The sequence below is a fragment of the Mesocricetus auratus genome, unplaced genomic scaffold (genome assembly GCF_017639785.1).
Source record: "Mesocricetus auratus isolate SY011 unplaced genomic scaffold, BCM_Maur_2.0 Super-Scaffold_100001, whole genome shotgun sequence".
NCBI lineage: Eukaryota > Metazoa > Chordata > Mammalia > Rodentia > Cricetidae > Mesocricetus > Mesocricetus auratus.
This window is the reverse complement of record NW_024429187.1, coordinates 15788531-15816200: the sequence shown is the minus strand read 5'-3', so window position 1 is coordinate 15816200 and position 27670 is coordinate 15788531. Positions and strand designations below refer to the sequence as shown.

Genomic DNA, 27670 nt, shown 5'->3' with positions numbered 1-27670 from the left:
TTACCAGTCTGCTTGTCTTTCCCAACTAATCCAAATGGGTTAGGGGCTCTGGAGAAATGAAGGGCAGTGGAGGGGGCGGCAGCTAGCTTTGTCCTTTCTTACTGGTCACTGGGAGGCCATCATCAATGCTGCCGTGGCCCCTAGTTTCCAAGGCATCTTGCTTCGTTTCCCCGTAAGTCTGGTGTACAGATACCAATCAACTCCGCCGTCTTTCAGTAAATCTCCATTTCCTAGAGTTGGGCTAGAGTCCAGTTTGTTAACATTGAAAGCAAAGAACCAGGACCCGGAATGGCTGTGTCTCAGCATCTGATGTTTAATCTAATTAACGCTGAACTAAATCAGATTTAGTGACTTCTCTGCATTCACAACAACCATTGCTTTGCTTCTGATTTTAGCTCCCATACACATCACACGGCAAAATCTACAACAGAGTCCAATCCTCCTCCAGAAGCTTCCAGTAGTCCAAAGGTGTTAGCAGTCGGCACTGATTGCTCTGCGGAGACCTGGGCACAAGGAGTGTCAAAGAATACAAGGCCAGGGTTCAAGTCACCATGCTACAGGAGCACCTGAGGTCTTAACTAGGGCTCTTCTGGATCTAGAGACCAGCTTGGGCTATAGAACGTAATCCATGGTTGCCTAAGCTAAAATGTGAGACCTTGTCTCAAAAACAAGCAAGCAAAAAGAAAAAAAATGTTGAAATGAAAATGCAGAGAACAAAATGTTCAGAAGCAGATAAGTATCATAAGAAAACAAAGTAATACTAGTTTCATGGACGGCAGAGAGGTTTTTAATGACTATTTAATGCAAGTCCCCTGTCTTAGGAAGTATTTCACCACCCGGTGATGGGGAGGCAGATGATTCTAGGAGGGTCATGTCTTCTATCAATGGGCAAATCTGCATCTTTGGGAAGTGGGGAAACCAGGGTTGTGGGGAACTTCAGGTATTAACGATCATACTATGGAAACATGCAGAGAGCTCATCTAGTGGAGACTTTTTGGTTTACAGAATGACACCGTGGACATCCTATGTTAGTATCACATCCTTATTTATAATAATAATTTAAAAAATCCAAGGATTCCCTAGTTCAGCATGGTGCTTTCTAAACCCATGATTTAAAATCTGCAGAAATTTAGAATATATTCATGTTAAGCTTGGCAGCAGAATGTACACTCCTTGGTAGGACACACATACACACACACACACACACACTCACATGCTTCTTGGGCACACACAGGCACATGCATAAACACACACATGCATACACACACACATACACTCAGGTGCTTCTCAGACACACACAGGCACATGCACACATGTACACACACACACACACATACATTCATGTGCTTCTCGGGCACACACAAGTACACGCACACATACACACAAAGGTATCATACACACACATACACACACACACAGCCACTACCCTTACTTCCTACGGGGAGTGTGTGGGGGTGAGGGGCAGGCACAAGCACTCCCTGTTTCCTACATAAAAGTGTTAGCTCATTCTTCCCTGGGGCAAGTTTAATGTCAACCACTTTTTAATAAGCTACATGACAGGCATTTCTTATTTTGCAAACAGGTCTATTTTCCATTTTGATCAACCATACACAGCCACACTTGCAACTCTATATATTTAATTACTTCTGGGGGTACTCTCTCTCCTTAGCTTTAGTTAGTGGCTCTACCCTGAGTCTCTTCCTGGGTCCTGGCTTTGAGTTCTGGGTGTACTATGTAAGCCGGAGCTTGGCCAGACATTGCAGCCCGGCATGCCTGGTTCAGGTAACTTGGTGCAGACGGCAAATGTTCACTGGATGATGAATTAACACAAAGACATTAACACAATCGCAGGCGGTGGCATGCAAAGAGAAAAGGACAGGTGTCGCTGTGTAAAGAGCACTGCTCTGGAGGGGGTGGCTGATGGAGACCGTGCTCTCCCAGTACATTCAGTCATCGTCTGGCTACTTAGCCAGCCATTCTTCCTTCCCACCACACTTCAGGGGGAGATGGGACTTTCCCACTGACTTCCCGGAGCACGGAAGGTCCGCCCCTTGACCTTGGGCTCAGTCACAGGACTTGCTATGACATCTCTACACAGTCAGCTTACAGCGTTTGCACATGTGCCCTGGGTACTGAGTACTAGAGACTGCTCCACCAGCTACCTTTGCTTGTCTACGTTCAAGGGTGTTTGATTCCTGAATGTTTACGCTACTTTCACCTTCCTCTTGACTGCTGACGTAGGAGTCTAGGTATAAGGGGAAGTATAAGGGGAGTGAGAAAGTCATGTTGTACTCTGCCTGGTAAGAGCAAACAAGAAGGAATGTTTACTATGAAAGTATACGATGAAGAAGATATATATAAAACTTTTTTTTCTCTTTTTAAAGACAGAATTCTAAAGCAACCAATAAACCCAGCTAAGAACAGAAAGAGAGCATGTACCAGTCCTGTGGGTCAGCTACAGCCCAGACAAGGTATTTATATTTTCACCGTCAACGTATGACACATTAAAAAGGAAAACCAAGCCACGGAGATGGGACAAATGCTGAGGACAAAGGCAGAGACACTTAGTCTTAAATCAGCATGCTAACTGATAAGGAAAAGCTAAGCAATGTCATCCCTCTGAAGAACCAGAGGCCTCACCGACGCATAGAAAACAGACACTGAAAGTTCTTGACAGACAGCAAGGAGGCTGAGATCCAAGTGTCCTAGCAGAGACTATTTACTGACGGCATCAGACAGGCAGACATTGGGACCGTTTCGTCAACTCAGTGGCTGAAAGGAAGATCTATCCCAAAGTATTTTTCTTCAAGCCTCTGTTAAAAGACAACATCTGGAAAAACACACACGGACTGACCGTCAACCAGGACCTTGGCCATCTCTGTCCGGGCTCTTCTTGCAGCCTTGTTTCCCATCTCTGGCCTGCTTCACACTGAGGGCAGGTGCTGGAGAAGGCGGAGGCCGTGCTAAGGCAGGCAGTCTGCTGGCCGGCTGGCGGCTGACCTTATGCAAGCTAAGCAACCGCCCTGCCACTGAGCTGCGTCCTCAGCCTAGGTAGTGGATTCAATACAGCAGAGAGCATAAAGAGACCCCCCTCCCACCCTGACGACAGTGGGCCATGAACACAGACAGCAGAGATGTAAGGGGGCCCCAGGGACCGTGCTGGGATTTGTCCCAGGGCACTCTGCGGGAGGGCAAGTTAGCCAAGCTCTTTATCCCAGTGACCCTTCGGTGAGGAAGACTGTTGTGACGGTTACACACAAGACAGCCCCAAATTGCAGGGGTGGAGGCTGCGGGTCGATGCCAGGCGACAGCGGAGTGGCAGACACAGGCAAACACCCAGCTCTGCCACAAACGGCCTTTCCTGTACGTCCCTGCAAACAAAAGCGGCATCTAGCAAGTGCCACGGAGCCTCTGGAGGGCGCTACGCATGCAGGCGTTGGCTACAGAACATTCCAGATTACTTAGGAAAGAATTATACCCTGGTGGCCGAGTGGCAAACATTGGCTAAGATGCCTGGCAGTCACTTCAGCTCTGTTTTAATGAGAATGGACCCCCCCCCCCAACCTCCCAGCTTAACTTCAAAGGATCGGTTTTAGGATTAACTGAGAGGATAAAAAAAAAAACTAGAAATATTTCTGCAGTAACCATGGTGACTTGAAGAAATTCCCCAAGTATGTGGTGGCAGTTTGTAATGCTCCGATTTCTGACACCCTTCCTGTGTTTGAGGAACTCCCCGGCCCCATGAAGTTCAGTTCCCCTACATCAAACTTAGCAGGCTTGGTCATCTGGCCTGCTCTTCTCCGCAGGCGCCACTACCTGGTCACGTGAGCAGGACTCTTAAGTCAGAAGTGGGCACCGAAGTCTCTGCGGACACACCTGTTCTAAGAAGGTAACAGAAGCATCCTGGGGGGGGATGTGGCAGACTCAGCTGAGCAGTGGCTATTCCTAGCTATCCAAGTGACAGCTGTAGCAAAGGAAATGCCACCTTTAGCTCATTCTAAGGTGTAGGTTTTGGTATTGCCCGTGGGGATTTAGCCTTAACTTTAGCTTCCAGTCTTCCATTTGGCTGACTGCTCATTGTCCTTCTGATAATCCTTGTGTGTGCTCACCCAGCTGGTGGCAGCATCTGTGTGAGCAGACACTAGCACGTCAGAAGATTAAGAGGGACCTGTGGCTGGCTCTCTGTATCTAAGGCTGGAAGGCTAATTATCTAGGTGACATTGGAAACACAAGGATAAAGTGTGCAGCCCAAAACTTCCGGTAGTCTGCAACAAATCATTAACTTCAGGGCTGGATAAAACTTGGGGGAGACCCTTAGAGGAGCAGAATTCATACAAAAGAAAAAGGTTGTGTCCACTTCTCAAGAAGACTTTAAAAAGAAAGGGAAAGTCCACACAAGGCAATTCTCAATTCCAGGCAAGAGGCTAAGCCAGCAGTTGCCACCAACAAGGAATCTCAGAGCCCTGCCTACCTTCTGAGGGTTGGGCACACTTTTGGTCACCCTGCTTTCAATGTGCAAAATGGGATGTTGTTGGGGGGGTGCAGACTGGAAAAAGCACCCAAAGGTAGGTGCCAGAAGGAAATAGTGATCATGACTACCAGCAGGGCTAGGTGGTCACAGAACTCAGACTGGCTTAGGGGAATTCATCCGAGGACTATACAGATAACAGGCACTGAAAGCATTCAGCTGAGTTATGATGCGTCCAGGAAGACTGAGTCATACAACAAAGTCATGTGATGCCTTCTTCAGTTCTAGTCCCAAATCAATTAGAGTGAGGAGCCAAGGCTCATCTGTGCTAGGCAGCACTCTACCGTGTAAGGCACAACCCTATCTCAACCCAGGGGAAATATCCACAGTAGTGGCATCACAGAGATGAGGCACACAACTTCAGCTTGGCCTTGCCTCTGGAAGTTCTGAACTAACTCAAAAGCTGGGGACCTGGAGAGCCGCTGTGATCCCCTGGTCAGGAAGGAACCCAGCTGCCATTAGAGGGAGAGGTGTTTATATGGTGGTTTGCTGCATGTTGAGCCCAGAAAGGCTCATCACAAAGATTTCAGTCATTTCCAGAGAATATGGTGGGTACTGGATGGGAGTGAACAGTGGGATTCCTGGCTACACAGTGACTCAGGATGTGAGTCCTATACCAAAGCTTGGCACCCTGCACACGGGGTTAAGATGGCAAATGCTTTCCATGCATTCTGTAATCAGGGAGCACATAGCTCTCCAGGGCTCCTCTCTCAGAAAACTTGTTTATCTTAACCCCAGGGTACAACACTGTAGCCTTCTACCTGCAATGCTTCAGACCAGGGCTTACAATGTTGCAGTAGACCCCAGGGTACAACACTGTAGCCTTCTACCAGCAGGTGAGAAGCAGAGAAATAGGTGCTGAGGAAACCATACTCTCTGTTCCCTCATGAAGAAGTTCAAGAGAGGCTGTCTTTGGTTCTTTTGGGTTTTCTGGAGCATGGTTCTAACGCTTCAATGTTAGAGGGTTGAATTGAGGGGTCAACATCTTCAGGGGACCCCTTTTATTGCTGAGGGTGTTGGAAAGTAATTTAGCTTTGGGGTACACAGAATGACGGTGTCAAACAGGGTTTGCAATTCACAAGGGGCATTAATGGGGGAAGAAAACAAGAAGTCACCAGTACGAGGATCCGGCAATGAGAAACACCCACAGCCAGAGAGAGCTGCACAGGACACCACAGCCCCAAAGGTGATGAGTGATGGGGAATGTCCTTCTGTATATATGTTTCTCTTATTGGCTGATGAATAAAACACTGGCCAATAGAGGCAGGAAGCTAGGTGGGACGAGGAGATGAGAATTCTGGGAAAGGCAGGCAGGAGAGACACTACATAGCCGAGGAAGGAGTAACAGGTCCAGACCCTTCTCCAGTAAGATAAGACCATGTGGGAATACTTAGATGAACAGAAATGGGTTAATAATTAAGAGAGAGAGAGCTAGCCAGTAAGAAGCCCTAGCCAGTAAGAGGTCCTAGTCATCGGCCAAGAGTTTATAACTAATATAAGTCTCTGTGTGTTTATTTGGGGGAACGAAGAGGCTATGGAACCTGGCGGGACAAGAGACTCCAGCAAGCGATGAGTGCTTCAGAGTTACCCCTGTGACTATCCTGTTAGAACTTTCTGCCTAAGAAACAACAAAAAGCAGCCTCAAATTTTAGTCAAAGGCAAAGCCAGACTTACGATACGCCCACAATCCAATGGATTTCATTCAAAAATAATATGGTGATAGGAGAACAGCAGTCTCCCTTCTCTCTCCACAGGCTGGCCCTCCTTCAGGACTGAGCAGCAGGAAGGTGGCTCTGTCTCTGAGGGAGAAGAGAAACACCCGCCTCCCTCAGAGCGGGGCATTCTCAGGATGTTTCCAAACAATATTAGTTACAACTGTTGTTATATTTTTTTGGCTACTTTTTCAAAGGAATGTTTGTAGAGATACACACGATCAAAAATAACAACATGATAAATCAAACAGACTAAGGCATTACCAAGTGTCTTTTAGTCAAGAAGTCTTTTCCTATCCACTGAAAATAAGGACATAAGATGATGAAAACTTGCAGAGTTACACTTTAAAAGCAGAACCTAACCAACAGCTTTAAAAGCAGAACCTAACCAACAGTTCGCCGGCCTCCTTACGGCAAAGAACGGCGAGCAAGGGTCTTTGTAAGCGCACCCGTTTCAGGTGAAGAGTGTTGACCTGAGTGGTGGCCACACCTCAACCTCACACCAAATTCCTAGCGGCCAAGTCTCTGGCATCCATGGTCACAACGGCTGTTGTATTTCTAGATATTCAGTGGGAAACTCTTGTGAAAGTCCAATGCCTGAAATCTGCTCAGTCTCTCTCTCTCTCTCTTGTGACAGCAGTTTAGCATCTCTTAACTGGTAGGAAAGATCTAACAGCGAGAACATCAGAGAAAAGCACATGACACCAGGGCTCACGAGAACATTAGAGAAAATCACATGACACCAGGGCTCACCTCCGTGCCATGAAGGAGAATTAAGTTTTCATTTGTAAAGCAGCCCCTGAGCCAGCTTAACTTCAAACTCTAACAACATGGACGGCTTTCAGAGCACACTGGGACCATGACTCAGTTTTCTTGACTTGCTACAACCAAACCAAACAAAACCTTATTTTAAATAACAACTTGTACGTCTGGATACACTTCAAGACCCAGCGAGGCCCTGGCACGTAGGGCTCTTCTTTCTCTCAATGCCTGAGGGAAGCATGACTTGAAGTGAGTTTGGCATTGGCCCATGTGGAGAGAAATGGCTGAGGAATGTGAAGCCTATTGGAAGCTTACGGGCGAACTCCCCTTTAGTCCTTATATGAGGCTGAGATAAGGCTTGCAGGCAGTGACTAGCAAGCAGAGGTCAGCGAAGGCTTTGGCCACTGCTGCTGGGAGGGAATGGGCTACCGTCCGTGGGTTTCTGACTTGAAATGGAAAACACTGCCTGCATAGGAACTTGGGTCTCTTACAGGAATAAGCAAATCGACGTGCACACATTGTTACGCACTGCCCTTGCTGGGGGGGTCCTAACAAGGTGCCACCCTTGTTCTTTGCCCAGTGGCCATGGCAACTAGCAGAACAATATGGCGGGGATCACATCTAAGGTGACGGAGCTACTGAGGCCTCTCTGTGAGTGTCACCCAGGACAATCTTGAATGGGATCTGGATTCTCACTCCTTCCCCAGCTGCCCGTGGTCTTGTGGGAAGCTGGGAAATATACGTGGTAGGCGGCTGATTAAAGCTCAGATACATGATGCAGCTTCCTCAAGGCTGCAATCCACCACAGGGTGGAACTCTGTGGTGATGCGGCTGTCTGTGGGATCACCCAGGCTTCTGTACGAAACCCGTCACCTGCGTGTTGCAGTCAAACATGCTGGACTTCAGTGAGCTGACTCTGGTCTGTCATCAGTGCCCACCGTGGCTGATCAGAAGCGCATTTGTGTCTCCCCCCGCCCCAGGATGAGTTAACACAGCGGATTTTTATCCCGTTATTTCCTAGATTCTTGACAGACTTTTTGGCTGTAGTTCACAAGATGTTTTGGTTTATGAGACTCAGATTACTTTGGCTGGATGATTACAATGATTTTCTTTTATCAGGTTCATTTTTCTGCTAGCTATTCTTAATTAAAAAATACACACATGCACACACACAGTTCATTTACTTAGGGGCTATTCATTAAGGAACCTCAATCCTTCATTGTGCTGGCCTTATTAAAATCATAAATCCTCACGTATTCACAGATCAGGCATCTTTCATCCTGGGCTAGGAACATCAATACATTTTTTTTCCTATTTCATCCTAGGCTAGGAACATCAATACATTTTTTTTCCTATTTCATCCTAGGCTAGGAACATCAATACATTTTTTTTCTGTGCTCAGGACATAAAGACAGAGAAGATCACCTGAAAGAGTTTATATTTCCTATATTCCCAGTACCGACCACGCAGTTCAGGCTGGCCTGGAACTTACTGTGTATCTGAGGTTGACCTTCACTTCCCGATCCCCCTGCCTCCACCTCCAACATGCTGGGCGTACAGGTGTGCACCACCCCGTCCAGCTTCATTCTTTCATCTCCATCTTGCCCACTGAGAGGGCTGGCCGTAAGTCGAAGCACGGACTTCAGGAATCAGACCGCCACTTTCTATCTGTGTGACTTGGGGGCTGGGATGCAGAGCCACACACTCTCTCCTCGGCTGCTTTCTCAGATCAGTGTCTGACTTGGGCAGATGACATCACCATCGTTCCAAACTCAACTTCGGATTTCCTTCTTGGTGACCCATTATTCATAACACAAGACTCTTGGCCATTGCCAGTAGAAGACTCGCCTGCTTAGACTATTCCAGAATAATCTCATCGAAATTGTAAGCCTTCAATGACAGGGTACCTAGCCTGACGTGAGGGTCTGGTAGGTGGACAGACGTGAACATTCCCGAGAGTCTTCTTACGCAATGACACTTTCGATCAAGAAGGTCACGGGGTGTGAAATGGAGGGAGGGGGGTTCAGGATTAAAGTCCATTTTATAACATAAACCGTCAAGGAAGAGTTTAAGACAGTGGTCAGCATTAGAGCCCACTTGTATTGACACTGAAGCTCTGCAAGGACCTCTAAACCCTCATGGCTTGTTGGCTTTGCTAAGCTTTCTTCTAACTACAATTTTCTATGCTTCACATACTGTGAAGGGTGCTCATGGGGCCCACTCAGCATGTCAGCGTGAGCTGGCTGATTCTGCTGACTCCCAACAACTTTCTATAGGGCCACCTGACATGTGCTGAAACGTTACCTAACTCGTGTAATGAACCAGTTTATAACAAGAACTGAAAAGCCCTCAACATACTCAACAGCTGTCACGGAACGTGCCTTCCACACTCCTGGTAGAATGCCACACTGTAAGGGGAGTTAGAACAGCAACGTGTTAATATGCCAGACAAGAAACGAGGCCACGTGCTGACGTGACATATGCATGCCAGTAACTGTATGTCATGCCAGTAACCGTCGTTATCAGAAGTAAAGTAAGTTCACATGGGCTCAATGCTGCCTTAAACAGCTTAAGACATGAGTAAAAACTCAGAGGACTGAAGCATGCCTGGCCTTAAAGGGCCCAGCTATAATTTAGTAATTCTGACAATGTCTTGGCCTGAAACCTTTGAAGCAAAGATAATTGTTTCTTACTCCCTTCTAAAAGTCTAAATTAAAAGAATCCTCCCAAGTGAAGGCTATTTTCCTGGAGATGATTTTGAAAACACAGGCCATAATTCTGGTTCTTAAGAGGAAAAAATAATAATCTTTTATTACGTTTGGATGGGGTTTTATTTTTAGGAATCACCGCCGGGCTCTGAGTGGCTGCAGGTTGCTGGATGCCATTCACACTCCCTCCCTCACGGCACGCTCACGGGTAACGGTCTGAGCAGACGGGATGGGCTCGAACTCTTCAGTCCAGCCCAGGGCTTATTGGTCCTTACAGACCTCACATTCTTCCTCCCTCAAGAAGTGTCTGGGATGTGGTCTTCCCATTGCATTTATTCCCCTGCGGCCTCCTTTATACAGAGCAAAGCCCACTCCTGACTGTTTGCTATAAAGTTGGTCTGGCGGTTTATATGGCAGGGGAAAGATGTCTCCTGAGCACCAGGGAATGCCAGCCGTTTGGTTCTGTGATGGTGAGAGGACAGGAGTATCCAAGGGCTGACTGGGAGCCCTTCACACCCGATCGAAGGCATAACGTACGCCAGGTGCTCTGCTCTGCTGCTGCTCGGCGAAGCGAGGCTGGGACTTCACAGACAAGCAGGAGGGGGTGGATTTGGCCCATCCCCTGGTCTTAGAATTGCAGGCACTGCAGGAGTCTGAAGGCACAATTAAAATTCAGCAGGATACAGCACGGTTGCCAGTCGGTGTACCTGCAGCACACGGTCAAGTCTCGGGGTGGACATCTGGCCTAAACTTCCTGGGCCTTCTCGAGTGCAGTTCCTTCTGGTTGTGTAAACACGGGTAATTAAGCCCACTGACTAGTAGAGGACTCATAGAACCTATGGAAAACGTCTGGAGTGCTATGCTAAAGCCAACAGCTTCTCTACTTCACACCAAACTTACAAAACTGATCTGTTTTCCCTTTGCCTGAGATGGACAGGTTTTGCAGAGCAATTTTTTAAAAATATGATTGGGCCGAATGTAATCATTTCAAATGCTCAAACTGTTTCGTTAATTTATTTTCTGATTAATCATGAAAATTCTTATTAAGACACTTAGAAAAAGCGATTACCTCTTATGGTAACCTGTATTTTACATTATGGGAGAAAATTTTTAAGTTAATTTGAGAAATTCAACATTTTGAGTCCACCAATCCATGTTTCTCAGTCCTTTGAAAGAAAAAAGCATGAGGGGAAATGTGGGGTGGAGAAGTGTTCATTTCAAACTTTCAGGGCGTTGGGAAGGACCCACAGAGCAAGATCTAGCTCCGCAGGAGACTTATTCCAGCAAAGACTCGTCAAAACTTCCAGGTTATTCTATAGAATGGTGTTTAAGGCCAGTGGCAACCAAGGTCTACAAGGCTTCTGAGGTGCCTGAGTTGAAAATCTTAAGCTTGATCTTGGGTTTTTTTAAAAAAAGAGCTGAAGAAAGGAAAGGAAAATTTTTTATCCTGAAAATGTGTTCTTTGATCAAAGAAAGAAGTGGAGATGAGTTGTCCCAATTTAGTCTTTTTGGAAAGAGACAGGAATAATAGGAATTTGCTAAAACAAAACAAAATGAAAAACATTTCCTCTAAGTTGGCTTATAAGCACTGGGTGTCCTTTTCTTTCCAAACAACTTCTGAGTCCCAAGATAATACATTAAAGTTAACTTGAAACAGTAAATATATTATTTTAGAGGAAGAAGGAAATACAGAACTAAGAGTCTAAAATTTTCAGAAGTGACATAAAAAGAGTTGTTAGCAATGGCTGCTTTCACTTTGGCTATTTTCACCGACTTTTCAAAGTTGGCTCTTCGCTGCTTTCACTTTGGCTATTTTCTTTGTGAAGACAAAATACCCAGGTACTCAAAAGTTCCCATAGCGTCACCAATACAACTGCAAGCCTATGGAAAGTGGTACCTTTGCTATGACAACAGGGCGGTGATCTGCAAATCAGTAATGGGAGTGGGATACGGTTTCAGAACTCACACCGTCAACAACAGCGAGAACACCACCCTGAATCTCAATCAGCAAAACAAAACCCACCTACCCACAAGTGGTGGCTTCTGGGTATTTTATTAGTGTGCTGAAGACAATGCTCGAAGCAGATACTGACACAGCATGGAGCCATGCACGACGCCTCCAGCTGCTGTGTGCTATCACTAACTCACGGCAACCACGTGGGCATCCCATGCGATAGCACCAATAACCAAGGGAGAAAACCAGGAGAATGGGGCCCGATTCTGTTGGGCTTTCACTGTCAAATCAGGCTGCACCTCACAAACAGGTACCTCACAGGCCTTCAAACAGATTCAGACCAACACAGGTCAAATGGCCTAACTCGTAATTAGCTCTTTTTAGATATTAACTTGACACACAGGGATCAGATGACCCTAGAGAAGCCATTCTTCCTCTTACCAGATGCTTCTATGGTAGCTACGTAATACCCTAAGATAGAAAATACAGCTGTGAAAAGGAAAAAAAACCCAACCAAACAAAAACGATCTTGTAAATTGGCTTTATCATAATCTCTGTGCAGATTTACACCTCAAATACAGATTGGTTGATTCAGAAAACTATATCAAGTATGTAGAGACAAACCGAATGGCTAGCAGCAGAGGAATTAGGACAACACACACACACCACGTACCACTAAGCCTTGAGGAGATGAATTAGGACAACACACACACACCACGTACCACTAAGCCTTGAGGAGATGAATTAGGACAACATACACACACCAGTACAGCTCAGCCTTGAGGAAGGCAAGTCTACACCATGTGACCCACCCAGGAGCCTGGAGGGCACCCTGCTAGGGGAGATGAAACACGGTGCAGCTTGTTCTGCTGGGTCACACTGGGGTTCAGAGTAGTCCACATCACAGACCTGGGGAGATAGCGGGGAGGACAGTCCACACCACAGACCTGGGGGGATAGCGGGGAGGACAGTCCACACCACAGACCTGGGGGGATAGCGGGGAGGACAGTCCACACCACAGACCTGGGGGGATGGGGGGAGGACAGTCCACACCACAGACCTGGGGGGATAGCAGGAAGGACAGTCCACACCACAGACCTGGGGGGATAGCGGGGAGGACAGTCCACACCACAGACCTGGGGGGATGGGGGAGGACAGTCCACATCACAGACCTGGGGGGATAGCGGGGAGGACAGTCCACACCACAGACCTGGGGGAGGGGAGGGGAGGGGAGGGAGGGGAGGGGAGAGGCGGCCACTAATGAGCCAGCATGGCTTTGGATCAGAACGGTGAATAACTTCTGAGCCACTCCACAACAAGGCACCTACGGCCAGAGACGACCCCTTGGAGATGCCACACTACTGAGGGGGCAGAGGAAAAGTCGATGGGAAGGAGGGACCCATGAGAACCCCTAAACTCAGTTTCAGTCTGCCCTTCTTCTCGATTTGCGCTGATCTGCGTGTGTCTGCCATGTCTGCCATTCCTTCTGGGCACAGCTCAGGAACTGCGTTATCTGAAATGACCTCCCGGTGAAACACACACAACTGAAATATCAGCTTCTCTTCTAGGTTCAGCATGTGAAAAATCTATCAGGAATCAGGCTGAAAAAAACTTTAAAGACCAGACCTCCCGGCTACCACCCCAAGCTAGTTGCTGAAAGACAACCAGACACGAGTGCTTCTGTGGACCCCTGCTTCTTTGAAAGCAGCCCTTATGGGTTTTGTATTCTGATGACAAACTATTTGCTGAGACCTGACAGGGATCTCCTTTGCACCATACAGATCTGACTTCACGTTTGGAGCACAAGACTGGAGTGGCGGCCCGACCCCGACCCTCAGGAGCCTCACTGCATTCTCAGCACTTTGCTGCTAACAGCTTGATGGGAGATGTTCTTCTGTGTTGGTTGATGAATAAAAACCTGATTGGCCAGGCAGGAATATAGGTGGGGCTAGGAGAGGAGGAGGAGGAGGATTCTGGGAAAGGTAGGCAGAGTAAGCCCAGTCCAGATGTTGCCAGAGGAGTAACACTATGCTGGTCATCACCGGGTAAGCCACAGCCTCGTGGCAGTACATAGATTGATGGAAATGGGTTAATAGTTAAGACAGAGATAGCCAGTAAGAAGCACAAGTCATCAGCCAACAGCTTCATAATTAATACAGTGTCTGTGTGTTCGTTTGGGGCTCAAGGGCCGGGGGACCCACCGGGCTAGAAAACTCATGCTAACAGCAGCTGACAGCTTCTACTCTGCCATTCAGCCAGCAGTTAAGCTTAGACATTATGTGCCAAGTGTCCTCATATACGCTGTTCCTCTGGTGTGTGTGCTATGGCGTACAACACCTGACAGTTTATGGTACGTATCTGCATGCAGTATACAGGAGTCACTGTCTTTTATGTGCACATGTTAGGCATGTGAACAAAACATACCCGTTACATACTTGTCACAATGGTTATACACCCTGTTTCACAGCACTTCTCACACTGCGCGTTATTTACACTTCAAGGTCTGTGGAAAGACAGTAAGTGAAATTTGTTCTGGTTTTCAGCGGCTGCAGCTTGTTTCCTGAATCCTGACCAGCATGCTCCGACCTCCTCTTAAAGAGAACCAGAGCAATCTATTATTTGCTGACTGTAACGAAATCCGTAAGAACCACGGTCAAGTTAACAAAGAAAGCCTGAAGAGCACATGCAGGTCCCTGCCAGAATCAGAGGAGTCCACAGACACACAGCAACCCCCTGAGGTCAAGAACTATCATTTAGGGGGACCCAGGTGGAGACGGCTCCTGGCTGCTTTGTTCGTGTGTGATGGGAATTTACAGAGGTGACTGCTTATGCTTAATTATTCAGGAAAACAACCTTCCGGGGGGATTACTGATATCATACTGACAGTGTTTCAGTATCTCGACCCCACATCAGGTGTGTGAGCTTCTGCTGTCACAGAGGCGCAGGGCACGGATTTGCTGGGACACTCACCCGTCTCTGCTCCCTCACGTACTCCACCAGCTCGTCCCTCGTTTTCTTCACGGCCGCCTCCATAGCCTTTTCGCTTCTCTTCTGCTCCTCTATGATGGCTGCTTTGACAGCTTCCTGTTTGGGGTTGGAAAGTTCGGTCAGTACGGCACACGCAAAGGCATGCCTGTGCCACTTATGTGACTGGAGGGCTTTTCGGGGTGCAGGTCATTCCCTTCCAGGCCAATCTTTAGGGCGGAAGGCTGCACCCCTGGGGCGGCATTCGGTAACTGTCAGAGGCTTCGGGAGAGAAGAAACGGGATTAGCCATTTACTGAAGGAAGTGATGAGACACTGGACTCCTGGTTTCCGTCCGATTGCCTTCCTGTCCTGTCTCCACACAAACTCGGTGTTTACTCGTCCAAGAACATCTCCAGCTCCGGTGGCTCCACTCACGTTGGATTTTGCCACAACGGTTACCAAGTGTGTTCTGGGTAGTAAGTTTTGTAGACACCTTGGCCTCATGTCAGGTCAAGATGCTGAGAGATGGACATGCCAGGTAAAACTCCATCCTGTTAGCTGCCGTTTGAAATGAGAACCCTAGTGGGGGAAAGAGGAGCCCGCTGCCTTATTGAATTGGGTATCAGAAACCCAAGGGGTTTCAGAACAGCAGATGATCAGGAAGGGGGTGCGTAGGTAGTATTTCAAGAAAGACTTCTCAGAAAGCAACAACATTTTCTGCAGAAATAGCACTTTACCCTTGTATTTCAAATTAAAAATAAATATAATAGTGCTTGACTGAAATGAATGCTACAAACCACAATTACTCCGCATCCATCCATCCACAGATGCCGGGCCTTTGCTATTGGGCAACACCGTAAGCGAGTATTCCCTTTGTTTTTGATTCTTGAGGGCTCTTCTGGCTGTAAGGTCTATACGTGTTTCCTCTCAGTTTTTCCTCAATCAGTTTAGACATGTATGTATGGCCCAGAAATATAGAACAATCTGTTTACTGTAGAAATTTTGTAGGATGTAGGAAAGTATGGGCATACAGTGGTATACATGCACATGTGTAACATGCATGGAAACCTATAAACATTCAAATATGTAAACATGCAAGCATGCACACAGAATAAGAGGCAGGGGAGGAAGAAACTGGACACCAAGAGATACGCTCACACTGTATGGGATATTTTCTCTCTCTGCAGGTTTTCAACCGAGACATGCTCTGAATATGTCCTTAGGCTCTTATATTCTTTCAGAGTATGATTTGTATTCCTTTATACAGTTACACGATGACTTATTTTTACCAGTTATTACTTAGTAAACCACATTTATCATGCGGTTAAGCTTCTGGAGTAAATGCATGCTTCGTTTTTTATTTCTATGCATACTAAGTGTACTTATTATTTTAAAAGTTACACAGGGTTGCAGGAAGGCATAGAAAGGGAATTTTTAATGAGTATTAGGAAGAGGCAAGGATCAGTTTTCAGATGCCACAGAGCTCTCATCTGTGGTCAGCCGCCTTCTGCTCTTGTATCCATTTGTCAAATTATCCGCTAGGTATCCAGTAGGATGTGTAAAACACAGTTCCAGATGCTGGAACCATCTATCTCCTTCTCTTGATGAGCAGTAATTTACCCCCCCCCACACACACACAGGACATAGACAGAGAGAAACAGAAACAACAGTAAGGTAACAGAGGTTTCAAAATATACCAGAGCCAATGGGTGGTGCTGACCCTACTTTTAGGAGTTGCTAGGAAAAATGTCTCATGTCTTCTTCTAAGGGAAGCCAGGGTGTGGCCTGAGATGTGCTTGCTGGACACCGGATGCTTGTTAGGAATCAATTTGTCTGACAGTTCTTGTGGGAGAGGCAGAAGAGGGGAAGAGGAAAAGCCAGGCAGACATCAAAGACCCTGAATGCTCAAGCCACACATTAGTGACCTGGCCCAGGGCTCCCAGTAACCTAGTGCACTGGCTTCCATTCCTGCTGTGTGGGTTGGCAAACGCAGGCTTGGACAATTCCCCACAGTCATCCTAGCCTCTCCCTAAAGTCAGCATCTTCCTGCTCTTCCCCACAACACTCTTCAAACTCACTCTTAATTATCCACACAGAGAGGAAAAGTGTGGGTGATTTATCATTCCCTTTCCTGTGGACAAGGGCCAGGCTGTGTCCACACCCAGCCAAGTTAGGAATGCAGGCAACGCATTTGCCTGAAGTTAGATTTTCGCTCTCTGGATACACAGAAACACGCATGTTTCAGTGTGGTAGGTGGAGTGACGAGGGTAATATGTGCTAACGGAAGCTGGGTGTGCAAGGTTTGGAACACACAGTGCTCGTGCAGGGGAGACTTAGTCGCTGCTGCTGCATTAGTGGGTGGGGCCTGATGGAGGTACCTGCATCACTGGGGAATTCTAGAAGGGTCTAGTCTTGTTCTAGTGGGTTGTGCTAGCTCCTGCAGGCCCAGTCTCTGAACTCCTCACTTCCCGTCTCCCCATGTGCTTTGTTTTTTACATAATTCCTATTGTTCTGCCACAAGCCTGGAGTGACACAGCCAGGGAAGCAAGGAAACAAATGACAACACCACCTCTCCTGGACTTTCAGCCTCCAAATTAGTGAACTACTGTTTCTTTTCACAATTCCTGAGATTAGCTGTATACATACGTATACACACACACACACATACACACACACACACACACAATTGATGGGTATAGGAAGAGACTGGCGGATGCATACAAAGCTGTTTTCAAGGAAAGAGAGTTCTGGTGTCCTATGGCACAGTGGGATGACCACAAACAACATAGCATTTTTGAATCTTTCAAAACAGTAATGACAAATGTAAAATATGTGAGGAGTATGTCATATACCTTGATTTAACACACAGTCTATACATGTACCGAGACAGTAGAGCCCACTATAAATTACATGTGGAGTTTTATGAATCTATGAAAAATAAAAGCAACAGATACTTGGGTGTCTCAGGCAAGGGGAACCAGGCTCAAGGTCGGCCTAGGCTACAGAGCAAATTCAAGGCCCATCTGAAAAGTGTGGTGAAACCTTGCCTTAGAATAAGAAAAAGAGCCGTGGGGGCGGCCGATGGTGGAGCATTTGTCGGGTAGGTACACGGCCCCGGTTCACTTTCCCTATCACCAAACCAAGTAAGTCAAAGTGAAATTGTCACCGTGTAATAAAACGTCTCACCTGCCCACTAGAGTCAGCAGTGCACAAACAGTAGAGTCACGGGCATTTTGTGTACTTACGTCCCTGTGTGTCATTATACTTCCATTTCTGCATAAACCTAAAGATTAAACTGTGGTTCCAGAGGGTTTTTTTTCTACAATCTATAATCTAGACCCCGATGGAGTACAAGGAGAAGTTTGTACTTCAAAATCCATGTGCTGTGCAACAACCTTTGAGGCCATCTTGCCTTTGAAGTAATTATTCTGTACTATAGTGAATGACAAAAGGAAATCAGAGAATATAGGAGGTTCTAGACATGCCAACCATTACAACCCATTAATTTATAAGCTTTCGGGATATGAGGTACTAGCAACTCAGATGATGGGACGATGAACCCCATATTATCAGTAAGCAAAATGCTGCTGAGAAGGAAATCTTACTCCTTCTATTAGTGAGTCTTCACTGAAAAAATTATCCTCTTTTACTATATTGATTTTCACTAATTAAGTTATAAACACCCCCTCTTTATATGAGAACCTCCACAACACTTTGTTGACACTCTACAGAATCTACAAGCACCTTGTTTCGGCCATGGTTCTCCATGTTGGGGAACTGGACTGGCTCAGCCCTGCAGGTCCTTGGGTCTGTGCTCTCTCTGCATCTGTGATCAGCCGTTGAGTTCAATGTGACTGCCTCAAGAGAAGTGACTCAAAGAAGGGGACCACTCTCTTTTCATGATCTCCCAACCTCTAGACAGGGAGACACTTAGAGTTCTCTTTAGGAAAGCTGGATGTAGTTTGCAAACAGAGTGAAAGCATGGAGGCCTCCTCAGACAGGTTCAGGGAGGATACAGCTACTGTAGACATGCTGATCCCACGTGCTCCTCCATTTGTCTATGGCCTTGTCTTCAATTCCAGCATAGGTGTGGCATGTCTATTAAAACTGTAACTCCGTTTCCAGGGATCCAACACTCTCTTCTGGTCTCTGTGGGTACCAGACATATTTGTGCACAGACATGCATGCAGGCAAAACACCCATAAACATAAAATTAAAAACTTAAAAAAAAAAGGAGATACAGACTTCTTTGTCTGCTGTGGGCCCTCCATCTCTGAGGGACCAACAATAATAGCTTTTAATAACTTCTTATCCCCGCCCCCCCATCTCTTTTATTCTCTGTGCTCATGGCCGTCTCTCCAAACTTGACTCTTGTTTAACGAGTCACTCGCGTACTGAAGCGGGATAGCAGTCCAGTGCTTGCAGTTGCAGCCTGTGACCCACGTCTTGAGAACAGAGCCATCTGGCTGCTTACTTTCCCTGGGGCCATTTCCTCTAACAATGTACTTTCATCTTGGGCTGTCTAGATTCCTCAGGAAAAAAAAAATCTTCCAATTCCCATGGCCCTCAGTGTCTGAGAAGTGAGACGGGCGGGGTGGTTGGGGAGGGCGAGACTCCCGAGACCCAGCTGACCCACTCCACCTCAGGCGAGCAGCTGTACTTCAACGGGGCTCTTGCTCTTGATTCTGAGACCTTGTCTTCCTTCTTACAGTCCAAACCTTCCCTCTATGCGGTCTCCCTGTGGGCCACCACCTGGAAAGCTTCTCAGGCATCTCCACACTGGACTGGAGTATTTGAGAAGGGAGAAGTAACACCGAATCTCCTACGTGCTCTTCCCACTGGGGGTGCGTTCGTCACTTCTGGGTTTCTAACGATTCCAGACACACAGAAGTGTCTCAGAGATGTCAGTCCCTACAGACGCACAGCACCCTTGGATGACCATGAATTTTCACTGCCCTTCAACCACTTTTCACTAAGGTTGCTTTTTTCCCCCCACTTCAGAAGTAAGCTGGGAGAAGAAGACTGCGCTTAAATGCCACGCTCCAACTCTCCAATCCCCTGCCAAAATGCAGCTCTTAAGAGATATGTGACGACTTCATCCTCATCCCAGTTCAGCTGTGGTCACATGGGGCAGGAAGCCCTCTTCCTGCGTGTTAAATATCCAGCCATTTCCAGAGGGCATCCGCAGGGCTCCCCCGTTTGGCTGCATTGCAGTCAAGGCTATCTCATTCAAGTTTTCAGGACACTGGCAGAATGCAGCCAGAACACAACATGATGGCCTCCTGTCCCATTCCCAAGGACTCTTGTTGCCACCTGGAGCCCGGGGACCAAACAGTCTTTGCTGTCCACACGCCCATCGGCAGCTGGACTTGGAAAACACTTGGCTTAATCCCCCTGGTTTAATTCCTAGCACCTACACGGCAGCTCACAGCCATCTGTCATTCCTGTTCCAGAGGATCCAACATCCTCTTCTAACTACCCTAGGCAACAGGCAGGCACGTGGTGGTCAAACACACATGAAAACGCTCATACACATAAAGCAAAAAAAAACAAAAAAAAAAAATAAATTGAAAAGACAATGATATACTAGAGGGAGCACTATATATATGTATATATATGCTATATATATATATATTTACTATTTATTTTGCTTTTATTTTTTGAGCATATCATGTACTAGAGCAGTAGTTCTCAACCTTCCTAAAGTTGCAGTATTTAAATACAGCTTCTCCTGTGGTGATGACCCCCATCATGAAATTATTTTCAATGCTACTCCATAACTGTAATTTTGCTACTGTTATGAACTGTAATGGAATTATTGGACATGTGACGCCTGTGATGGGGGTCGTGATCTACAGGTTGAGAACCACTGACCTAGAAGATGACTTTGGACTCCTGACTTCATGCTTCCACCTCCCAAATGCTACCACAGGTGGACACCCCCATATCATGCTGAGGGACTACAGGTGGACACCCCCATACCAGGCTGAGGGACCACAGGTGGACACCCCCATACCAGGCTGAGGGACTATAAGTGGACACTCCCATACCAGGCTGAGGGACTATAAGTGGACACTCCCATACCAGGCTGAGGGACCAAAGGTGGGCACCCCCATACCAGGCTGAGGGACCACAGGTGGACACCCCCATACCAGGCTGAGGGACCACAGGTGGACACCCCCATACCAGGCTGAGGGACCACAGGTGGACACCCCCATACCAGGCTGAGGGACTACAGGTGGACACCCCCATACCAGGCTGAGGGACCACAGGTGGACACCCCCATACCAGGCTGAGGGACTATAAGTGGACACTCCCATACCAGGCTGAGGGACCAAAGGTGGGCACCCCCATACCAGGCTGAGGGACTATAGGTGGGCACCCCCATACCAGGCTGAGGGACTATAGGTGGGCACCCCCATACCAGGCTGAGGGACTATAGGTGGGCACCCCCATACCAGGCTGAGGGACTATAGGTGGACACCCCCATACCAGGCTATAGGACTGCAGGTGGGCACCCCCATACCAGGCTAAGCACTTTCATTTTCAATGGGTTACTTTTCAGGCACAATGGGAAGGCTCTAGTGATTAAAGAAGCATGGAAACGGGGATGGCAGAGGGGCAATCTGGGATATCCTAACCCTCTGCAGGCACAAGGAGAATGTACGTAACAAAATATATAAATGACCCAGAGACTGGCATTGGGGTTCAAACTTCAAGCTGAAGGTCAGAAAGGCAAACCAGTGGACCACTGGCTCTTACCACTACCTCAGGCTGAATGGGCTGATCCTGCTGGCTCTCCTCAGCGTGGCTGCAGAATCTCCAAGGTGGTTGGAGAATGAATGCCTGACACTGAGACCCTGTTTCTGTCTTAAATAGCTCTCATGAGTCCTGGGATTAAAGGTGCCCACCACCACCTCCTAGCTTCTGGCTGATGGGATTAAAGATGTGTGCCTGGCTTCTATGGCTTGTGGCTGACTTTGCTTTAATAAATCATAAATAATATTATCACTACAAATACGGGTTTCTCTTTGAATGAAAGGGGTAGCAGCCACACGGGAGGGTGAAGGCTGGGGCAGAGAAGGCAAGCTGGGGACCCTAGCTAAACTTTCCTTCTGGATTCTACAGTAACAATTAAGAATGTCACTAATCTTTGCCCATTACAAGTGAGGTACCTATCAAATAATTCAGTAGAAACTGTAAAAACAACCAAATCAAAACCCAAGATATCCTCACAGAACGGGTTTGGGGTTGGGAAGCTTGGACAGAAATGTCATTCATTTCCTTCTTAAGAAGGGCTAGGGGCAATGCTCAATTTCTTTGAGAAAATTTAAGCCCTGATTATAGTATCTGTGGCTTCTGAGAAAACACAGCCCCGAAATTACAGAGGCTGTGGTTGGTCATGAGCCACGATGGAGAGACTGTAGCATCAGATGGGGTGCCTTACGAGCGCTCAGCGGTGACGGCAAAGTTAGCGCACCCTGTTGTCTGTGCCTCCTGGTGTTGGTTACAAACGCACGTCCCCTCCTTCAGCAAGGATCCTAAATAAGCCTGAGCTACAAATTTTCCCTTTAATATCACTGAAAGGTCTACTATGTAATAATACAATGTATCTTAACTTAGCCAAACTGAAAAAGCTCTCCAGTAAGGTCCAAGGAACCGCTGCCACAATGTGTGTTTCCTGCCTGTGAGCTCCAGTCTCCCGGGTGACGCCAGGTGAGCACAGAGGGCTCTACAGGCCAGTTCTGCAGGTGGGCTTCTTGCACTCTTGCCACACGGGTGGTCTCGCACTTGGGCTTGCTTACACAAGGCCTATTCTGCCATGTCCTACCCTTCCGTCTGGACGCAACGGCCAAGAGAAGACGCTCATTTCCGCAGGCGTGGGTCATTTACATCTCCCGTTTCTCTAAGTGGTTGGGCTGCACAGAAATCTGGGGCAGAACGTGCACTGGCCTCTGTCACTCAGCTGTGCAATACAAGGAACTCCAAGCATCCAACGGGATGGGTGAAGCTCTGTGCCCCAACCTGGGCGACTGCCATTATCCCTTGTGAAATGCTGGTTCGTGTGCAGAATCACCTCCGCTATCACAGCCAATGCGAAGCAAACTGTGTTATTTATGGATAGGGGACGGCCACGCTCCATAAAGAATGCCAGGGCCCTGTCCACAAAGTATTTGTTATGCTTTAAATAGCACCCGTATCTTACCGGTTCCAAACACTAACCCTGACAAGGCACCCGACTTCAAACCAGTTATTTTTCAAGAATCGGTGCAATTCTAGTATGAAGTAGAGTCACAAACACTTAACTTCCAAAAAGAACTTGTCTTAGCTTCCTCCCCCCTTCCCTGTCCACGTGTCCTTCCCCTGCCCCAGGGGCTTCTGCTCTCAAGCCAGTGCCAGTGTCCTTTCTGCCTGCCCCCCACCCCAGCCCCCTCAGCATCTTTTTACCCTCTACTCTTTTTTTAGGTCTTATTCACCTTCCCTCCTGTTCATACACATACAAACGAACATTCTGAGCTAGGATCCAGACATGAGGGAGAATGTGAGAGCTTGCTGGTTTGGGGTTTAGGGTCTGGTTTGGCTGTTTTTCTGAGTTTTTGTTCTCATGTAATATGTGACTTCCCAGATCTATCTGTTTCCCTGCAAACTTCACCTGTGTGGCCGAGTTTATATATACATTTCTGTTACCCAGCATCTGCTGAAGGACATAAGGGTTAATTAATTCCACTTCCTTGTGATCACTGCAGTCACCGTGCATGGGAGCACGGGAGTCTCTGCAGGGGGATGTAATAGGCCTGTGTCTCTAGATAACCCAATCTCTTCTCTAGGCTTATCGACAGATTGTCCACAGGCATCTGATACTTAACACAAAACAGATTTTTAATCCCAACAAAACTTGACACTTTCCCAAAACTTGAATGTAACAGGAATGTCTTCTTTAAAACCACGATTTACTAAGAAATGGTTCTGATGACGGGTAGTTCATCATCACAATTCATGTTATCGCCAGACCCAAGTTCCCAGGGCCCTTGCAAATACTGTATAACTTCTATTACAACATTCTCTCTAACGAAGACTTCATATGAGTGACACCGTATAACCTGAATATTAATTCCCTTACTCTGGCTTCCTTCCTATATCTAAGGAATTCCCTACTGGTAACTCTGTCAAACACAGTTGTGATTTTTTTCCTCTTTCATAGTACACAACACTACATAAACATCTTGTTTACTATGGCTCCTCAATTGAGTATATTTTCATGAAGGCCAATGGACTTGTCCACTTTGGTCAGCTCTGTATACCAAACCCTTCTCTAGAAGTGACAACATGCGGTCACTGCTCAGCCAAAAAAAAAAAATATATATATATATATATATATAGAATAGATGAATAGCAAGAGAATGATGCCTACGTAAGGGTTTTGTTATCTAGCTGTCTATTCCTATCCAAGATGAATTTGTATTACACATAAAGATGAGAACCCCGGGGTGGGAATTGGGGGCTGGGGGAGGAACTTGTGGCGAGCTTCAATACCTCTAGGGATAGGCAGCCTGGCCTTGACAAGGTTAGATGCCACTGTGATGTAGAATCTCTGTGTCTTCATGGTAGGGCGGGGGAGATGGCTCACTCATTGAAATGCTTGCTATTCAGGCCTGGGGACCTAAGGTTCCTAAGGTTCAAACTGCAGAACCCAGGTAGAAATTTGAGCATAGGCACACACATGCTTGTAATCCCAGTATGTGGGAAGCAGAGACGGGCACCTCTGGGGTGCCCTTGGACTGTCAAACTAGGCCTAACCAGAAAGCCCAGGTCACAGCAAGACAGTCTCTCTCGAAGGGGTAAGGGGGACCAAGAAAACAAAATGGTGAGTCCCGAGGAAGGACACCCAAGGCTGAGGCCCAGTTTCCACATGCACGGATATGAACCTACATAAGAGTTGTCACACTGGGGGGTGACAACAGTACCTGCCTCATAATGTAGCTGATTAGGAAAAGCATACTAAAAAGTCAACTCAGACACACTAGCAGCTAACTAGAAAAGTGCTTGCCACTTGCAGGAGGTGACGAGCCTGGGCTGTGACGGTCACTGCTGAGGTCCGGACACCCACAAGAAGCAACTACTTCTCACAGGAAGTCTTTCATCTACTCCTCTGCCAATCCTTAAAGTGGCTTCTTTGTCTACAATGGCTGACAAAACCATGGAGGACGATGAAGCCACCTGAACGACCCCAGGACATGAAGACCATCACTGTTCTCCTTGTTGTATGATACAATAGTGGCCTGTCAACCTCTGGGACACTTCCTATCTGAGGGACTTTCCTAAGGATAACAAAGACATTAGTTATATATCTGAAACTCACAGACACAGTGCTCCAGGGTAGGAACTTTAGAAAGCAGGGGCAAGATTTCAGATTCCTATCACTAATAAACCAAGGGGAAGTCTATTTATAAATTATATTTCTGGCCTAGCCACATAACTCACTTAGGAAAATTAATTTAACTGGTGGGAAGTTTTCAGGGCAGTTTATGACAACACACCGATTTTCCTCAACTAGTTTTCCCTGGGGAATGCGTAAAGTGATGGCTACAAATTCATTCACAACTTTGGGATCAGGTCAGGTGTGTCAGCTGTGCCTGGAACCCCGGCGCTCGGGCATTGGAGGCAAGAGGATTGGGAGTTGAGGACACCCTCAACTATTTAGTGAGTGTGGTTCCAGCTATATGCACAAGACCTTGTTTAAAACAACAATAAAGCTCTGGGCTAATTACGAGGAGGTCCCAGGAAGGAAACTCCAGAAAGGAGTTTCAGCGGCAGGCACTGCTTGTCATTTTTAAATGTCTACTTGAGTTGATACCTTACACCTATAGTTGATTTTATTTCTCTTAGTTATTTTATCCACTAAATCCATCGATTGACTTTTCCCTTTACATTGAGAATGTTAGAAAAAAAAATCAGGGTATGATCGCATGGGACGATGCCAGCAAGAGTGGAAAAGGAAGCCTCGATGGCCTCTTCCCATGAACACACATAACCAACAGCAATACAAGCACACGCGCTCCTCAGAAGTTCTTTTTCCCTGGGTGAGCACGGCGCCAGTCACAACCAAGCTATCTGGACACGGAGACAGCGAGCCCCTTTGCCCCCCCCCCCCCGCAGAAAAGTCTGCTGAGGAGAAAGGAGGTGGACTCCACTCCCCCCCCCCTGCCAGTCTTCCCGGGAGTGCTCAAGGCTCTGTCGGCAGTGACAAGGCATGATGCAGGCTGTTCTTGAGGCCTGCAGAAGCAGGTGATAACAAAGACGACAGATGGCATTTACATTAGCACAAGAGCAGGGCTACCCAGTCGGAGAACTTCATGGCGTCTTCGTGGGAGCAGAAGAGCTGTCTTCGTGGGAGCAGAAGAGCTGCACTAAGGCCTCACCTTTGCAGGCTGTGTGGGAGGCTGGCCTTTACTCCACTGGGGGTCAGGGGAGGCAATGAAGTGAGACAGACAGACAGCACGGGCGCTGGACAGAGCGGGCGGGGCACACCTAACAGGCTCTCGGAGGCTGTGCTTATCATCCCTCATCAGCCCGGGGACTGAGGAAGAAGAATGGTGGGGGGTGGGGCAGCTGGTTTTGCGAATGCACAAACTCAGAACATGACGAACAAACAAAAAACCCCAAAACTCGCCTGAATTGTTTGTGACACAGTAAAGTCTTAGTTTTTTAAGCCATTATTTTCTGCCTATCTGTGGATTGTGTTTTTCCATATCTTTGAGTACTTTTTTTTCTAAACAATGCACATTTAAAAATAATATAATGCAGCAACTCAGCAGCAGGTCTTTCCTGTTCCTCTATATTTATTCCCCACCATGTGACTGCCAAAATACGGTTTGTTTGTTTGTGACTGCCTCATGCAGTAACGTTTGGGATTAATTTTGCAAAACCTGCAGTCCTCCTTATATGTAGTGACTTAAGTTTCTTATCAGTGATTAGTGATCCTCAGAGGGCGGGAGGCACAGATTTCCTTACTATTCTGAATCACCAAGTTTTCCACCCTTTTCTAGAAGGTTCCCTTGCTGTGGCAACCTGGACGCAGTGATTACAATTCTACAGCTTGGTCTTTACTCTCTGCTTCCTGAATCTTAGCCAGAGGTCAGGGGGTTCACAGGCCCTTCTCAGGATGTGTGTGTGACCTTCAGGAAGCCAGAGCTTTGCAAGGCCATTTGTGGAAAATGGGTTTTTCCTCCAGATTTCTCATCTTCAGGTTTTTTTTTTCCAGTGTCAGCTTTACCCCGACAGGTATGTTGGTAGCTGAGACAATGACCATCGCCATTCCCTGTCATTGACCAAAATCCTAGACACAGGATTTTTCCGTGGGGCAGGGTGGGTCTGGCAGAGTTAGGGAGGAGGGTGGGAGTATGATCAGAATGCACCGTGTTCATGAGTGAAATTCTCAGAGAAGTACTAAAAACACTATGCTGAAACAGTAAAAGTGCTAACATTGAACAATAAAAACAGAGAGCAGGTTTCCCAAGAAGAGCCGGTAAGAGTAACGTCCTCTAGGTGTGTGGCTTCTGTAGGGCTGCAAACCTGACACCTTGCCAGGGCGCCCTGCATACTGGGCTTTCACAGTTAACGCCCTGTCCAAATCTACACTGAGGAGATGGAAACGGTAAGAGAGTCGGTTAGAACATCAGGAAGCTGCTTAGTAATATTTAGCCAGTTTTGTCTTGAATAAACATTTGGATGGGTACAAGAATTTGGAAAAATAGGATTTGGATAAGTTTTGCTAATGTTTTCCTACTTTTATGAAGCTGATTTTGGTGGTGATTAATCCATCACTCTAACAGGCCTGCTTAGTCTTCCTTTCAAAGAATGTTAATATTTGCCTAATTCTTTTTTAGATGCATAAAATTTATAGTTTAAGTATTTAATCAACTTGGAATAGATTTTACATATGAAAGTTCAGAAGGCAGTGGGAAGCCAATTGCAGTATTTTAAAAAGCTTTCCTAATTAAAATTCTTTTGAGAATTTAATAAAAGTAAAAATTGCCTTT

At 46.9% G+C, this 27670-nt stretch overlaps 1 protein-coding gene across 4 annotated transcripts in view; it reads right to left on the bottom strand.

Moving 5' to 3' along the window:
- Ccdc91 (coiled-coil domain containing 91) overlaps positions 1-27670 on the bottom strand; it is a 167973-nt gene that overhangs the window by 12653 nt on the left and 127650 nt on the right. For 3 of the 4 annotated variants that reach the window (XM_040743654.1, XM_040743657.1, XM_040743656.1), the window contains one exon: positions 14635-14748. In XM_040743654.1, coding sequence (XP_040599588.1) covers positions 14635-14748 — 114 coding nt within the window. Of the gene's footprint in view, positions 1-392; positions 504-14634; positions 14749-27670 lie in introns of those variants that run through there. The other variant, XM_040743655.1, reaches the window with a different exon arrangement.